The following is a 17448-nucleotide window of genomic DNA, read 5'->3' as shown; positions in this document are numbered from 1 at the left end:
GAGTTTCCCATCTAGTCATCTATGTTTTTCGGTAGCCACTGGATAAAGAGGAACTGTTTCTCTTGAGAGAATTGTACAACAACTGACAGATCGGTTTTTCGCGGTGCTGCCAGATGCTTTAATAGATAGGAAAATATAAATTTTGCTGATTGAACCGCCACATTATTAACAATCGTAAGCAAAGTTACTCACTGCAATTTCACTTTGAAAGTGGGCATACATATATGTACATTGTCGTGAATGTAAACAAATCCAGAGGTTCACAAAAAAGAGTGATGGCTCAAAGTTGGCTGAAGCCCGTGTATATTAATCCGTTCAATCAAATTCGTGTAATCCAATGTAATCCAAATTGAAAGCAATTCCCTTCTATCGAGCAAAATTAAAAAGTTTATTTAAGTTTATTCGCTGCCTTTTTGCTCTAAAAATGTTAAATAGGCAAGTGGTATTAGATTAAACACTGCGTGTCGAGGAAGGTTTTTAACAATGTCCTGCAGGAGGGGGTGTAGTGATTTCCTACACGGATGACGGGCGAGTCCAAGCGATAGTGCCGAAAGTTATACCCTCATTTGAATAAGTGCTTTAGCGCGTGATGCAATGCTGAATGTAGGCAGGCATAACTGCGACTGCACGTATTACGAGTATAATCAAATTGATGTTTGGGCAACAAGTTGAACATAAACTACGGACACACCAGTATCCTTAGAAACTTCGAGATAATCCGCACAGCGACTGATTAAAACACACTCTTGTTGGGTCCGAAATATATTATATTCATATTCCCTCAAGGCAGGAGTGTGCGGAGTAGAGCGTTTGGATATAGGGCATAATAAATATGCTGATAGAAATAAATGGAGGAAATTTGTGTAGTCCTTTGCTCCCCGTGGGACAATAGGACTTTATTATATATGTATACAGTTGATTCTGTTTTTATGCGGTATATGCGTTCCGCAAGAAACAGCATAAAAAAAGCTACCAGTTCTATAGTAAAACTATAGATACGTTTCAAAAGTGCTAAGAACCGCATAAATCTGAAATAATGTAATAAAATCGCATAAACCAAAAATTGTATTTTTGAAAATTATATCTTTATTTAAGAAACGTCAGAAACTAGATATATTTTTACTTTGTCAGAAATAGAATCAGACAATACCCGCATGTTGCGCATTCGTTTAGGATTTGGCGTAAAATCACTTCCGTCACTTGAGGAAATGTACACGTCTGATCTGGATGGTGATGCAGGCGGTTCCATACTTGTAGGATTAGCATTTTTGATATAATCTGTGATGAGTTTTTGCTTAGCTGGTTAAGGGGGTAGTATGGTTAATTCGGTGTAAAACAAGCATATTTTTCGAAATTTTTTTTGTCGACACAGTTGATTTATTCAAAATTTTAAAATTACTTCATTATAAAGTCATATTTAAAGAATATTGTGTGAAATTTTCATTGATTTTTATGAAGAAATGAGTTGGTGGCAGCGAATCTTCGCGGACGTCTCATAAAAAAGTTTTATTGCGGTGTCCCTCAGAACTCATTACTGGATCAACTAAAATCAAAAAACCAAATTGATTTCATCAGCTAATAAAGTTTCGCAGGTAACAACGTCGAATTTTATTTTTTTTTTTAATTTTTAAAGCACTTTGAAGTCAAAACACCGATTTTTCATAAAAAAAAATTCGAAACTTTGTTGTTTTAAACTATGACAAAATTTAAAAAAAAAAAAAACTCGACGTCATTACCTCGTGAATAAAGTAAAGAAACAAAAAAACCAAATTTGAAAAGAATCGGTGCAGTAGATATGAATCTACAGTGGACACCGACCGTAAAAAAGGCAAGTGTGAGAAAAACGCGTTTAAAGATTTGTGAAGATTTTTACAGCGTGAAATCCTGTTGGAGAGGTAGATACTTAATCCTTTGTGTCTTTGTCAATTTTACTCTAATGCACTTCAAACTTTCACACAATAATCTTAAGATGTTATAGAATAATTTAAAAAAAAAAAAAAAAAAAAAAAAAATGAAAAAAAAAAAAATACCATACTACCCCCTTAAGCGAAAGCGCGGAACGAACGACAAAGCAAACAAAGCAAGCGAACGGCAACGTTCGACATCTTGCTCTCTCCTACTTAAGTGAGCGTATATATGTATGTATATGCGCATATGTACATATATAAATTCACTTATTTGTATTTGCATATGCCTTCTTATTGATTATTATTAATTTGATTTACTTGAAGAATTTAAAATAAAACCAAGTTTGTTAATAATACCTGTTGTTTTAATGTTATTATTATTTTTTGACGTGATAACGTGTTATAATTCTATGTAGCCAGCTGCACGCACCAAAAAATGCGTCGTTATCTTGCTCATGCGTCGTTACCTTGCTTGAACAGCATGTTATGTTATGTTATGTTATGGTATGTTATGTTATGTTATGTTATGTTATGTTATGTTATGTTATGTTATGTTATGTTATGTTATGTTATGTTATGTTATGTTATGTTATGTTATGTTATGTTATGTTATGTTATGTTATGTTATGTTATGTTATGTTATGTTATGTTATGTTATGTTATGTTATGTTAATGTTATGTTATGTTATGTTATGTTATGTTATGTTATGTTATGTTATGTTATGTTATGTTATGTTATGTTATGTTATGTTATCTCTATATCCATACAAAATATCTATCAAACAAACAAAATTAAAATTTTCTTTTGAAAAATGCAACCATTCAATTAGTATTTTCTTATGGCGTTATCACGTTAAACTATCGTCGGTAAACCGACTTTACAGACAACTTCTTTTTAATTTAAAAAAGGAACCGCACTATTTCAAAACCGCATAAAAACAGAATCTACTGTATATATGGTATCTATTGTATTGTTTTCCTCCAATAAAACGCCTCTGCGCAATTTCTCTGAGTTCTATCACTGGACTGTTAAATAAAAGTCACAAACCAATGGCAGCACAACTTGCTTTATTTAATTCAACACATAATAGATTGACTTTCAGTTTATAGTTCACACGCTTATCTTACGACTGAATACTCAATGCGTTTTCACCTTTGCTTATATGCATGTGATTAATAACTATAAAAAAAAAAAAAATAATTGGAGGGACCTACAGTTTCAAGCCGACTCCGAACGGCAGATATTTTTATGAGGAGCTTTTTCATGGCAGAAATACACTCGGAGGTTTGCCATTGCCTGTCGAGGGGCGACTGTCGAACCTATGACTTCTCAGTGAATTCCGAATGGTGATCACGCACCAACCCATTCGGCTACGGCGGCCGCCGATTAATAACTATAGCAACTCGTATCTTCTGGCGACTTCTGTCCCGCTTTCTTCTGTCTTGTCATTTGGTGTCAAGCCGAATTAATGTTTTTGTTGCCAGGGGCTTCTAGAGTTGTCATGTTTTTCTACAATATTTTAATGTTAACATGTTTTTTTTTGAAAGTTTGAAATACTACTAGTTATAAAAATGGTCAGTTTACGAGATATTGTATTTTATAAAATGCATAAAATTTACTTTTGATCTTCGATATTTCCTCCAATTTAATTTCCGCATTTAAATTGTAGCACCGGTATAAAACTTATATCGGAGCTCATTTTAGGGTTAAATAAAGCTATAGGTGTGTGGTCGTAGCTGGACGCATTGAATATGTGCACAGTATAAGTTCTTGATCGTATAACCTCCAGGTTATGTTATATTTAAATTTTAGTAATTTGGCATCCTTATGCAGTCAAATACCGTGTGTGTAACAGCTGTGCTGATATGGAGCCGTAAATCTGGTGGATTGGTTACGTTTTGATTAAAATTTGGGTTTCATTAAATTTCTGAAATAAAATGTCTACAATAATGTTCTTACGTCAATTATCGAATACCGGCAATCTGCGTCGAAGTTTTCGTTTATTTCAACGTGCAACCTCATCAACTAGCAGTACGGACACTTCGTCTACGACCCTTCTCTACGAACGTGATCCACAAGCACAATTTACTGACCATGAAACACAGAAGCTACTCCAATCGATGACACAACTTCAGCTGGATAAAATTTTCGAAAAGACTACGGTACCGGACAATTCCGTAGATTACAAACTTATGACTGTCGAAATGCTGGAAGAGGAGTTCCGTAAAACCATTGAACGGGCAAAAAAACGCTTAGAGATGCCGCCAGTAGTGCAAATAAAAAAAGATGAACGGCAAATAATATCAAATGATGTAGCCATAAGTGGTTTCTCAGATTCTAAATATGTTATAACAGATATAACTTATGGGTTACGTCAGTCAGAACGCAAGGTAGTCGTGCGGCAAACTGATGGAACCCTCGAGTACGCTCCTATGGAGATAACAAAGCGTATGCGCCAATTATACTTCCCACTTAATGGACGCAGTATACGGGTTCCTCGAATGTTTGAAGGTGAGCATTTACAACGTTGTTTGGAAGAACAAAAATATTTGTTTATATTGAACCGAATGGTGGTGCAATTCGAGCCCTATGAACCGGAATTCCATCACATTAGCAGTCTGGTTTATCAGCATATCAATGAAACCAAACAATTTGATGTGTTACGCTCTACGAGACATTTTGGACCAATGGCATTCTTTTATGCGTGGCATCGTTGTATTGATGACTTGCTTTACGATATGGTGAGAAGAGACTATCTCCAAAATGCGGCAGAGCTCATTTCACTTTTGTATAAATTACACGACATCAAATCCAACTATAAGGATCTTTTAAAACAATTAGACCAAATAAGACCTGGAGAAGACTTGGCTTTGAAGGAACTCCAAAATGAGTTGAAGCGTGCGTCTAAAAATGTTAAAGAGGATATCGAGTCGACTATCGGGAAAACACGAGCGGATTTCGAAGCAGATAGTTTATGCCTGCAGTTTATAGAAGATTATATCAGCAAGCACGCACTAAAGAAAGTTCAACTGGAGTTGGCAACACAAACGATAAAAGAAATAAATGCAGAAAAAAGGCAACTGTTTGAGGGCCTAAACAAAGCGCACGGCGTTTCTTAAGTGCTATATATTTACTTTTATGAAATTATTTAGTAAAATTCGGAGCTTAAAAATAAACCTGTTGTATTGTATTTAAGAAAATACTTTATATATGTCTGTGTTATAGTCTGTCTGCGAAACTTTGTATACATTTTCTTCGATGTCGGGCAAGATAAAGGTGGATTTAAACATCTCGTCAGACGAATTTGGCAACTAACCGATTGTATGAAATAACATCGGAGAGGTCTTTTAAGGGGGTCTTCTGGTCTCGAGGCCCTGAAATGAAGGGTTTTTTTGGGGATTGATTGTGACAAATCCTGTGAATATTTAAAAAAAAAATTTTTTTTTATTTTAAAGGTACATGTCTTGGCTTTTAAAAAATTAACACCCGCGACCTTGAAATGGCGCTGAAGACGTCCACCTCCAAACGAAACAGGTCTCCATTTTGGTCACGGTTTTTCCACCTGGGTAATCAGAAAGCAAAAATTAGATATGCGTTGTCTTCAGAGTTGCCCTGGTTAAGTTTTCCCGTGACAGATTTTTTTTTTTTTAATTTTTTTCAAAAGTTATGCAACAATTTGCAAAAAAAAATTTTTTTTGCTCATTTTTTGAACTTTAAAAGGTTATAAAAATGGAATGAAAAAAAATTTCAAAAATCGTACACGGGGAAACTTAGCGGTAAGTTTTCCGAACCTTTTAAGACCAAAACCATTGAAATCGGAGTATAACTACTATGAAAAGTGTGACCAAAATGCTTAAAAAACACGATTTTCGGGGAAACGCGTTTAAAGATAAAGTTTATGATAAAACGGCCGGAGGAGGGTACACTTCGGTGCCCAGAAAAATGTGAAAAAATGCGATTTTCAAAAAATCCTTTCTGTGGCGTATTCTCGCATACAACAAAATTATGCAAAAAAAAAAAATCGATTTTTTTTCGCTGGAGACCAGAAGACCCCCTTAAATGCACCTAACTTTTGCTTTAATGGTTGTTTTATGATATATCTTTTGTAAATTCTATCTTCATTAAATGGATTTGATTTATAGAGCAAATACAATGGCGAGAATTTGGGTGAGCAACTTTGTCGGGAGTCACCTCTTGTACGAAAACTCCTTATGAAATCGGACAAACATCGGTAGAAAACTAAAGCTATGGTTATATACTACCAATTTTGATTTTACCATTAGCTCACATGAGTAACGCAAACAATGTTGATATAGAGTTCGATTTCTATATTTCTTTTGAAGTTTAATATTAGATTTATGCAGTGATAAAATATTTGCATGCTCAAATTGTTAGCCACATATATCACAGGTGGTAGGGGCTTCCCAATGTATCGTCACATGAGAAAGTGCGTGCTGTGAATTGGCGTAGATTTCACCTCACACCAGGCATTTGTTTTTACAATTGCGATATGATGTAGTGATTTTATGCAAGAACTCTAAAAATGGTTAATACTCGTTGCCACTACATTCTTCTAATGGATTACAATCTGTTTGCACACCATCATAGTCTGTGCCAATTTCGAATTACATTGGATACCTACATATGGTTGATTAAACATCTTCGCTGTCTGCTCCCTATGATCCCTAAGAGGGTATAAGTTTGAATTGAAACAAGGCCAGCATCAGGTTGTATCATAATATCTACATCTTTCGTGTGCGTGTGTGTATAATTTCTTGTGATTACATGTTGTTTTCATAGCATAAACATTCCCCATAAATGTTTGGGAGATGCTACTTGAATGATAATCCTTGGCGAATATAAATCCGGATCCTTCCGGTAGTGTAGAACCGAACCAACCGACAAAAGGCGAATTGACTACTATAGGTGACGTCTTCTCAAAACAGTTACTTTATTTATTGCGATTTTATGAAAATTCAGTTAATGGCTTGGAAATATTGTGATTTGTGAGATTTATAATACGTTCACATATGCATCAATCACCTATAAATCCACCAAATTAATCTACCCGTTCACATATGGCAGATTACTTGCAAAATTGACAATCAGCTGGTAATACTGCTTTGAGAGGTTTTTCTTCATAGAAATTATTTTGGTGGAATATTACCGAGATTGCAAAAAAATATGGCAGCAATACGCAAGGGAAATTTTATATAACATTTTATAATAAGTAACTAGCAAACCCGGCCCCCTTCGCTGGGCACACTAAAATAGAATAGATGTGGTTTAGAACAGAAAATATATGGTTTTCATATTATTTATTTCTTTATTCTTTATTCAAGCGCTTTGGCATAAACAATTTTTTTTGTTTTTCTATTTGTTTTTGAGTAAATATAAAATATAAATTTAAAATCAGGAAAAAAGAAGATTGTTTTTAAATTTCAAATCAACGCATATGAATAAACAATCGTCTTTTTTCCTGGTCATCCATGAATTTTTCGTTTCGATTTATATGTTTTATTAAGCATTGGAGCTTTTTTAACCATTATCCATTTATATTTTTCAAAAAAAAAAAAAAACGAAAAAAATTGTTTTTTCCACGAACACATAATTTGATTCGGATTTCACATTAAATTCTCAAATTTCGTAAGAAATTATTCACTGTTCCAAAATCCACTCCAAAAAAATTCACAAACAATTTTTACATGTTGCACTTACGTTTTTTCCTTATGGGATCCAAATCAGAAAGAAATATTGACACATTGTAACTCACACTGTCCATTTGACAGTTCAGTTCCGCCCCAAGCGTTAAAAAAGTAAGCGACATTATGGCTGGCTCAAAAGAACGCTGTACCCGTTGCCACTGCTCCGAATTACAACCAAACTTTACGAAACCCATTTTCAATACTTACTTAACAATGTGCATAAGTTTGGTTTAATTCGGTGCAAAGACACGGCGGGTCCACGTTTTGGCATATATTTCGAGACCCTAGTCATCAATAGGTATGAAAATTACCCCGTATTAAAGCACTCATCAACAGCTTTCATTTGATACCCATATTGTACATACACAACCAAAGGTTACCCGGGTCCACGTTTGACCTATATCTCGAGACCCCAGTCACGTAGAGGCATGAAAAATACTCTGTACTAAGGCATTCACCAACAGCTTCAATTTGATATCCATATTGTACAAACACATTCTAGGGTCTACGTTTTGGTCTCTATCTCGAGACCCTAGTCACGGAGCGGATGGAAATACTCTGAACTAAAGCATTCACCAACAGCTTCCATTTGATACCCATATTGTACATACACATCCGAAGGTTACCCGGGTCCACGTTTTGACCTATATCTCGAGACCCTATCTACCAATAGGTATCCAAACTATACGGAAACCATCTTCAATACCTCCTTAACAATGTGTGTAAGTTTGGTTTAATTCGGTGCAGACACGGCCGGTTAGCGAACACACACAAAAAGTTGACTTTATTTTATATATAAGATTTTTTTCAGTTTGTGTCCGAAAAATCCAAATATCTTACGGAACCCTATTTTTTTCCAAAATAAAATGTAATCCATGTTACTCCTGGATAATGTAGTTTTCGAATGGTGAAAGAATTTTTAAAATCGGTCCAGTAGTTTTTGAGCCTATTCGTTACAAACAAACAAACAAACAAACAAACAAAGTTTTCCTCTTTATAATATTAGTATAGATAAGGGGACAAAACGTACGTTTTTTTCTCTAAAATGAATCCATAATTAATAATATTTAACAAACATTTTATTAGAATTATGTTTACATATCTGTCTTCCTTGCCGGCATCCATTTCATTTAATTTTTATTATGATTTTTCTTCTTACATTCGTAATAATAATTATCGATAACACAGGGTTGTGTGTCAAAAAGTATCATTATTATGTAGGAGATTTTTATAATCTCAGATATTGGGAGAGAAATTTTGTATGGGAAATCGCGCTTTTTAATTACGGATTTTGAGTTAAGCGCGAAAAAGTAGATCATCTATTTATATGTGAACGTATGATTAAACTAAACTAACTACTGAAAACAAAGTACCGCGTGTTAATTTGTAAAACCATAAATTAATATAATGCCTCCAAATGCAGTTTTTTGCGTTTTTATGTGCAAGACGTCATGGCAAGAGAGTATGTGTGTGTGAAATTTCTTGTATGATTGGTTGTTTCCATTGCTCCCTCCTACTCTTCCTCTTCACAAACAAATAATTCTCCTTCTTTTTGTTTGTTTTTTCATGGACTCTGACGACAAAGCGAATTCAGAAGGTGCAATTTTTACATATATGTAAATTATTTTCCTTTTGTTTTGTATTATTATAATGCATCGTGTCAACGGTAGTCAAAATCACGAAAAATAAAGTAGTGCTTTCCAGTAGACGCCACCTTCTGTTGTCTATTCGCCTTGGTAAATCCGCCTTGCCATGAATTCGCTTACATCTGCTCTCCATTCGACACATTTTCGTCATAGATAACTTTTTGTTTCTTCGTCGAATAATTTTTGTTTAGTGAAGATTTTATAAGTGATTTTTTATGGCTAGTACGTCGAAAAAAGTGAAAAATAATGAAGAATTCCCCACTGACTGGGACGTTGATTACTACCGTGCTGATCATGAAAGTGAAGAACATTGGCAAATGAGGCGACGCTTCATGGAGCTACATAAGGATAAATTTCCCGAGGACCGGCTTGTTTGCCTCGCTGCGGTATTTACGAATATGGAATTCATGGGTTGCAGGTATCCATCTGAAACTATGCGACTGGTTGCTGAATTGTCGAAAGAAGTTGTGAAAGATTACAGAAAAAGTCGGGAATCACGTCTTAAGCGTACATTTGTGGGGGCTTCAGAAGCGGCCGAGGCACGCGTCAAAGGTAGACGATAGCAAGAAGATGTAAAATAATCGATTTAGGTTTAAGAGTAGATGTGAGTACATTGCATATGGAGCATATTCCAATTAAATATTTTCCTTTTCATTTAATCGGCACGCAAAAATATCAGCTAGGAGTGGGCGCTCAGGGCAACAACAGCAAAATAACAGTTCAACTAATTATAATCATAACAGAACTAGTAACGATCTCTTTGGAGGCCTAACATTCGGCAAATTTGTTGTATTCCTAAATGGCGGACGCAATTGTTTACGCATGTCTGCGCAAAGGTGTAATATGGAATATGAAGAAAGGGAAAATAGCGGACCAAATGCGTCGAAGTATGTATAATTACACTAAACTAAGGCTAATACATTTAACTCTTTATTCATAGAGAAATTTCTGTATTCGTGAATGACACACTCGTAACCAAGGCTTGCGATGAAAATTTGAAAGCGACAAAGTTAAAGGCCTTCAGTAATGCTCTAGAAATTCTGCAGAAGAAATGTTATTCCATAAAGGTAAAAAATGCTGTATTATCACAAATTTACAATATATTGATTTCAAAACTCAACTACATTTATCAGCCAAATGCATTGCGCGATACCATTAAAATTAATAAAAGTAATAATCAAGTTGTTTGCGGAGTGGCTAAGCAGCAAGCTGATAATGCCGAAGATAAAAAGTTGGATGCTTCGAATAAAGGTTATAAAATGATGAAATTAATGGGATGGACAGGCGGTGGGCTAGGGTCAAAAACGCAAGGCCGAGAAGAGCCCGTAGGATACCTGCTAAAAAACAATCGCGCCGGTCTTGGAAATGAATCATGTAAATTGGATCGGAATTACTTTAGGCAGATATTGAAAAATTATGTAGAATCGGATGATATACGCGAGCTACAATTCGAACCAACATTCACTAAAGAGGAACGCGCAATGTTGCACGAGTAAGAAATTGCTCTAAATACGATTTTATATGAAATATAATTATGTATATATCTAAATACTTGTAATTTTAGGATCGCAGGAAAATTCAATTTAAAGTCAACGAGTCATGGAAAGGATGAAGAACGCCGTTTGGTTATATCAAAGAAGACAATTACTAACGATCAAATTCTCAATGAAATTTTATTAAAAAAAAATCCCAGCTATATTGACAAATATTTCGTGCAAGTTCCGGAGTCCAAAGCTCGTTTCTACCCTGAAAACGCTGAAAAACTGGAATTAGACATGTAATGTAAAATATTTGCAGACATTTATAGTATTTATTAAATATGTTGTCCTGAAAAAACACTGCTACAAATATTTGTATGTAAATGAAATAAAAATTTTATTCAAAGTACTTTTCTAAGCGAAGATGCATACATAAAAGATGTTTTAAAGTCTTTGCTGTCACTTTTTCACCGCACCCAATCGGCTTGGATCCTGACTAGGGTAGTGCACTTGGCCAGGCACCATTTGACCAGTTGGTGGTGGTGGAATACCTTCCAAAGCCGTGGCAGAGGTAGTTGGCATTGGAATATTTGAGTATGGTGCAGCATACGCCTGCGAGTACATTTGATACGACGACGCAGGTATTAGGCTGGGTGGTATTTGATGCAGTTTCATACCAGGAGGCAGCACGGTCACTTGCTCTTGTTGAAGATTGAAAAAGTCATTCGGATTAGCAACAGGCGTCGGCGGTACGGCGGGAACTTCGAAACGCCTATCTGTCTTTGCCAAGCCACTCTGTTTGGCTTGAGAATGTGCCCACTTGATTGTTGCTTTACGCCCGTGCAACACCAATTTATTAAAAGTACGTTCAGCTGCTAATTCTGAAGCTCCACGTTTAGTATACTGCACAAATGCACATTGCTGGCGTGGAACCAATGCAATGGACCTGATCTCGCCGTATTGATAAAAATGATCACGCAATTCTGGTTCTGTTATTTCTTCGGGCAAATTACCAACATATAGAGTTGTAATATTGCGATCTTCAGGTGGCTCCAGCGTCGGCAACGTAGCAGCTCGTTTCATAATTTTTTCAGCCACTGGGTCGTTTCGCCCATAGTAGCGATCTTTTATGTTCTGTTCACAAAGTGGGTCATCCGGTTCATTTGGCTTGTCGTGACGATATGGACATTCTTCGCCACGTTTGCACTCGCCCTTCACCCAGAATGAACAAATATGTGGACGATTACGTTTATAATATGGAGCAGTTCGTGCTAATTTTGCTAACATCTCGTTGGCGGCTAATGAACGTCCAACTGTACCTGCTGCCTCAGTACCATCACCATCTCTCAACTCGCGGTCAATGTTCTGGATATAGTACTCCTTGTTCACATCACTCTGAGGGATTGTATCGGCCACTTTGAGCGCAGCGTCGCGCACCTGTATTGGCAGACCGTATTCCAAGTCTAGTAGACATGTCTGACACACGTTTTTCAAACGAGCGCAGGTTTGACAAATTTCAGTTTTTTTAAAACGCATTCTCGCTCCAGGGCACCATCGGAATATGGTAAACGGGCGCGTACATATCTTACATTCTTTACCAAATCGTTCTTTAATCATTCGCACGTACGGATTATCTCCAAGACAAGTTTGGCACAAGATTGGAAACTCGGCATCTTCCCAATTTTGCCTATTATAAGTGTTTGTTGTCTTTGACATAGACATCGTAGATAGATATTTTTTGTTTTGTACAATCCACAAACAAGTAATGTGAAGCTACTCGAGCACTGAAAATTCTTCACCAAAAAAATTTTATCAACACGATGCAAAACGCAAATATTAAAATTTCTTAAATATGACAACAGAATTGTCAAATAATATTTAGAGGATGCCATACCAAAAAATATTTCTCATATTACGGCAAGACGAATTCAGTCCTGGAGGTGGCGTCTTCCCAAAATAGTACTTTATTTTTCGTGATTTTGACAAATCTATTGTCAAATCAAAATAAACAAAGAAGAGAATTTGTATGCTTGTAAAAATTAAGTGAACGGCTTGATAATATTATATTGTAGCTTGCTACATTTAAGCTAAATAAACTAATGAAAACGAAGTGCTGTGTGTTAAATTGTGAAAGCGCAAAGGAGTATAAAATTCAAAATGCAATTTTTCTGCAGACACCATCGTAGCAAGTAAGTGTGTTTATAATTACTTGTGTTCGGTGTCTCGATTGCTTTCGCCTACTCTTCCTTTCCACAAATAAGTAATTATCCTTCCTTTTTTTGTTTATTCATGGAGCCTGACAACATCGTGAATTCGCCAGGTGCAATCTTGTATTCTATCATTCTTGATATTATGGCAAGAATCATAAAATTCAAGAGTGAGCGTTATCTTGTACCGTGAAAAATAAAGTTGTAGTTTTCGAAGAATTATTTTCAATTATTTATCAAGTAAAATTATATATCAAAAAAGACCCAAGCTACCGAAAATGGGCGCGCCAAGGAAAACAATTTGGTGGAGATACTTTCAATTTTCCTTCAACTCTAATAGCCTTTTTCTGATTTATTTATTTTATTTTTTTGGTAAATGTTTGCTACTGGCGGTGGATTCCATTATAAAAATTGCTGAATTATTTGCCTTTCTACAATGTTAATAACTATTATATTATATTAATTATCTAAATTCAATGTGCGCTAACTATCATGCGCATTATGCAAATTCATCAGTCCAGACCCGCCGAGAGGGGGGCGATCGGGTACTTTTTCCCTCGGGCCCGGAGTCTTCAGAGGGGCCCGGACTCGAGGATAATTCCAAGAAATTTCCTGCTTGAAAAAATATAGTAAATAATACTTCTACCAGAGTTCCTCGACTTCGATGATATTATAAGAGCTTTTGCCTCAGCTAAACCAAGAAAAACAAAATTCTAAACATCGTGGCAGTCATTTTCAAATATTTGTAAGGCTCACAAAATGAATAAAAAATTGTAACTTTTTTCTGCTGCGTTTTTTTATTTCAGATCTGCTAAAGAGTTTTCTAAAATTCATTTTAATCAATATTTCATAATTAATTCTATCAAAAATTTTATCAATGAGTTTTTCAATGTTTAAATGTTATATCACTATAACATAATACACATTTTGATAAATAAAAAAAATCTGAAGGGGCCCGCATCTCAAGTTTCCTCAGGGCCCGAATATTCTCTCCACGGCCCTGCATCAGTCAAAACATTTTCGGCTGGTTCTCAAAAAATGTCTAAAGCTGGGCTCGACTGATTTCAAAACGGCCCTCTCCGTAACATGCTTGCACAAAAAGCGTTTGAAAATCATTAATAAAAATCTAATCAAAATGTTTTAGAAATTTTCACAAATTTAGGTATTTATCAGTAAAAAAACATTATAATAACTAAAAATGTGATTTATTGTAAATTTTTCAAGTTAAAGATATTAGTTTATAGTTTTTATAATATTTTTAATGTTACCATGAATGCTATACTCTAGCATAATGATTAATTTTAATTGTACCAAAATAATAACATTGCATATAAGAAAGCCATCGGTTTCTGTGCATTCGAGCATGCAGTATTAATACGAGTATTTGCAATGTGTATTGTTATTTTTATTTACATCAATTTGTTGGTATGCAGAAAGATTCAAATTTCATAGAACTCCATGGCGTTTGTATAATTCTATAAATCGCAATACTTTCCTGTTTTCATTAGTTTTATGCAACGTTTAATAACGGCTGAATCTTTGTAAGACGAAACAAGAATACTCAAGTCCACGAGTCGTGATCAGCTGTTTGTGACTGCGACAAGTTGAGATGCGACTTGATTTTCAATTTTTGAAAGTGTGAGTATATCGGCATTCAATGAAAACCTGAACGTGTAAGCACCAAGTAATTGATTGTACTAAATTGAGATGCCATATAACCTTTTTGTAAAAATAATTGTTTGGTAGCACTGTTTACATAAGTCAAAATGAAGATAGGAAAATTAGAAAGAAGAAATGTTTCAAAAACATCTGGACAGCGTAAACCAATTGTAAACAAATTTTTGGGAATGGCAGAAGCTACACAGGCTAAACGTTATCGCCGCGATGATAAAGGAAAATCGTCAGATGAAAATGAAGACGAGGATTATGTGCCGTATGTTCCCGTTAAAGAGCGCAAAAAACAGCAGCTAATGAAACTTGGCAGAATTGTGCAGCTTACCTCTGAAGCAGCGGCACAGCCAAAATCTTCAAGTGAAAATGAAGGTGACGAGGAGTCGCAAGGTGCCACTGAAGCGGAGCTTTGGGGACGTAAATACAACATCAGCTTGTTGGATCAACACACCGAATTGAAGAAAATAGCTGAAGCTAAAAAAATAAGTGCTGTTGAAAAGCAATTAAAGGAAGAAGAAAAGATACTGGAAAGTGTAACACAACAGAAAGCTTTAATGGGCGTAGCTGAATTGGCCAAAGGTATTCAATACGAGGAACCTATCAAAACAAGTTGGCGTCCACCACGCTACCTGGCAGCCATGCCAGAAGAACGGCGCAATGCAGTACGTAAACGTTTGCGCATTCTTGTAGAGGGTGAGAACATTGCGCCACCAATACATAGTTTTCGTGAAATGAAATTCCCTAAAGGCATATTAAACGGACTCGCTGCAAAGGGTATCAAAAAACCTACTCCAATTCAATTGCAAGGCATTCCAGCCGTACTTTCTGGGCGTGACTTAATTGGGATTGCTTTTACGGGCTCGGGAAAGACACTTGTTTTTGTGCTCCCCATCATAATGTTTGCTTTGGAACAAGAATATCGCCTCCCCTTCGAGCGTAATGAAGGCCCATATGGACTTATCATTTGTCCATCTCGTGAATTAGCGAAACAAACATACGATATTATAATGGTAAGTTAAATATCATACAAGCATGTGCTCACTGTCATTGATAATAAACTAACTAGGCGTCATTTTGCAGCATTATAGCCGACATTTACAGCAATGCGGTATGCCTGAAATACGTGCCTGTCTCGCAATCGGCGGTCTACCCGTTTCCAGCTCATTGGAGATTATACAACGAGGAGTGCACATTATGGTTGCAACACCTGGTCGTTTAATGGATATGTTGGAAAAGAAAATGGCCACTTTAGATATATGCCGTTACTTGTGTATGGACGAAGCAGATCGTATGATAGATATGGGTTTTGAAGAAGATGTGCGTACAATCTTTTCATTTTTCCGCGGCCAACGACAAACTTTACTCTTCTCAGCCACTATGCCGAAGAAAATACAGAACTTTGCGCGCTCAGCTCTAGTGAAACCCGTTACTATTAATGTAGGACGTGCAGGTGCGGCCTCAATGAATGTTACACAGGAGGTGGAGTACGTTAAACAAGAGGCTAAAGTTGTTCACCTATTGGATTGTTTGCAGAAAACTCCACCACCAGTGCTGATATTCGCTGAAAAGAAACAGGACGTCGACTGCATACACGAGTATTTATTGCTCAAAGGTAATATACCGAATTTATTACAACTTTTAAAATCTCATGAAAAATAACTAATGCATATCAAAATTTGTTAGGCGTTGAAGCTGTAGCAATTCACGGCGGTAAAGACCAAGAAGAACGTTCACGTGCCGTTGAAGCTTATCGTGATGGCAAGAAGGATGTGCTAGTAGCTACCGATGTCGCCTCAAAAGGCTTAGATTTTCCGAATGTACAGCACGTCATAAATTATGATATGCCCGATGATGTGGAAAACTATGTGCATCGTATTGGTCGTACGGGACGTTCGAACACCAAGGGCCTTGCCACCACATTTATCAATAAAACTGCCGAACAGTCAGTATTGTTGGATTTGAAGCATCTGCTAATTGAAGCTAAGCAAAAAGTGCCAGAGTTTCTCAACGAACTATGTCCAGAGCCAGAAAATTACTTGGACCTTGGTGATTCGCACGGTTGTAGCTATTGTGGAGGTTTAGGTCATCGTATCACTGAATGTCCCAAACTGGAAGCAGTACAAAGCAAACAAGCCTCAAATATTGGGCGTCGGGATTATTTATCAAATACAGCTGCTGATTATTAGACACGACTCAATATTTTAACGTTATGCAGTTGCGTAGGCTTACTTGTAGTTTATAAGCTTTTGACTCAGTAGACGGGTTTGAATTGCATTAAATTAAAAAATAAAAAATATTTTTAATATATGGTAAATAACATTAACAGCAAAACAGTGTGAAAAAGTGAAATGCCATCTATTCACAGAGTTCATTTGTCTGTCGGGTATTCCTATTTCCAGTGAAATTAATTGATAAGAAAAAACGAAAAAAACAATTCTCGGAAATCGTTTTTGTTTTTTGTAAACAAATTAATCTGCAGACTTGAATAAACTTTGGGCAATTGCGATACGATGAGATGGAACAAATATTTTGTTCTTGCGTGGAGCAAAATAGCCTCATTGAAGCCAAATAGTCTCAACAAGGTTCAAGATTTGAACGATACGGCGTTCTGTAATCTATAAAAAATGTCAAAATATTAAAAAAGGCGTTCCTGAACCATATGTTCAGACAGGGCGATCTTCCACTCAGCCGGCGATTGATATCCTTTTGTTATTCTTTTTTTCCTTACGATATCCTAGTGAGGTTTTCCTTTTTTTCCAACCAAATTGATTCGCTGCTTATTTATGTAAATTCTGGAAAAACAATTCACTATTTCCCAAGTCACTGATTCGCG

General features: G+C 36.0%; 4 protein-coding genes across 4 annotated transcripts; 3 read left to right on the top strand and 1 right to left on the bottom strand.

Moving 5' to 3' along the window:
- The first annotated feature begins 3728 nt into the window (after positions 1 to 3728).
- On the top strand, positions 3729 to 5119 carry LOC129236449 (28S ribosomal protein S22, mitochondrial). The gene has a single exon (XM_054870842.1). It carries the CDS (start codon positions 3846 to 3848, stop codon positions 5025 to 5027), a length of 1182 nt encoding a protein of 393 aa, XP_054726817.1. The 5' UTR covers positions 3729 to 3845; the 3' UTR covers positions 5028 to 5119.
- A 4276-nt stretch (positions 5120 to 9395) lies between these two features.
- Positions 9396 to 11146, top strand: LOC129236447 (uncharacterized). The gene is made up of 5 exons (XM_054870841.1): positions 9396 to 9811; positions 9939 to 10146; positions 10200 to 10326; positions 10393 to 10751; positions 10824 to 11146. Exons 1-5 carry the CDS (start codon positions 9475 to 9477, stop codon positions 11038 to 11040), a joined length of 1248 nt encoding a protein of 415 aa, XP_054726816.1. The 5' UTR covers positions 9396 to 9474; the 3' UTR covers positions 11041 to 11146.
- Positions 11043 to 12577, bottom strand: LOC129236446 (pre-mRNA-splicing factor RBM22). Its single transcript, XM_054870840.1, has one exon. It carries the CDS (start codon positions 12457 to 12459, stop codon positions 11197 to 11199), a length of 1263 nt encoding a protein of 420 aa, XP_054726815.1. The 5' UTR covers positions 12460 to 12577; the 3' UTR covers positions 11043 to 11196.
- A 2148-nt stretch (positions 12578 to 14725) lies between these two features.
- On the top strand, positions 14726 to 16956 carry LOC129236445 (ATP-dependent RNA helicase abstrakt). The gene is made up of 3 exons (XM_054870839.1): positions 14726 to 15625; positions 15696 to 16227; positions 16299 to 16956. The coding sequence occupies exons 1-3, from the start codon at positions 14792 to 14794 to the stop codon at positions 16799 to 16801; spliced, it is 1869 nt and encodes a 622-aa protein (XP_054726814.1). The 5' UTR covers positions 14726 to 14791; the 3' UTR covers positions 16802 to 16956.
- Positions 16957 to 17448: the final 492 nt, after the last annotated feature.

Source organism: Anastrepha obliqua, chromosome 1 (assembly GCF_027943255.1).
Source record: "Anastrepha obliqua isolate idAnaObli1 chromosome 1, idAnaObli1_1.0, whole genome shotgun sequence".
NCBI lineage: Eukaryota > Metazoa > Arthropoda > Insecta > Diptera > Tephritidae > Anastrepha > Anastrepha obliqua.
Note: the sequence above shows the minus strand (reverse complement) of the source record. Positions and strands in the feature narration are given on the sequence as shown.

What these genes read in the sequence shown, in the direction of transcription:
- LOC129236449 (XM_054870842.1), top strand. Translation starts at nt 3,846, where the DNA reads ATGTCTACAATAATGTTCTTACGTCAATTATCGAATACCGGCAATCTG.
- LOC129236447 (XM_054870841.1), top strand. Translation starts at nt 9,475, where the DNA reads ATGGCTAGTACGTCGAAAAAAGTGAAAAATAATGAAGAATTCCCCACT. An exon ending in GGCCGAGGCACGCGTCAAAG is followed by an intron (nt 9,812 to 9,938) that starts GTAGACGATAGC and finishes CAAAAATATCAG; the next exon opens with CTAGGAGTGGGCGCTCAGGG. An exon ending in AGAAATGTTATTCCATAAAG is followed by an intron (nt 10,327 to 10,392) that starts GTAAAAAATGCT and finishes TACATTTATCAG; the next exon opens with CCAAATGCATTGCGCGATAC.
- LOC129236446 (XM_054870840.1), bottom strand. Translation starts at nt 12,459, where the DNA reads ATGTCTATGTCAAAGACAACAAACACTTATAATAGGCAAAATTGGGAA.
- LOC129236445 (XM_054870839.1), top strand. Translation starts at nt 14,792, where the DNA reads ATGGCAGAAGCTACACAGGCTAAACGTTATCGCCGCGATGATAAAGGA. An exon ending in AAACATACGATATTATAATG is followed by an intron (nt 15,626 to 15,695) that starts GTAAGTTAAATA and finishes GTCATTTTGCAG; the next exon opens with CATTATAGCCGACATTTACA. An exon ending in CGAGTATTTATTGCTCAAAG is followed by an intron (nt 16,228 to 16,298) that starts GTAATATACCGA and finishes AAAATTTGTTAG; the next exon opens with GCGTTGAAGCTGTAGCAATT.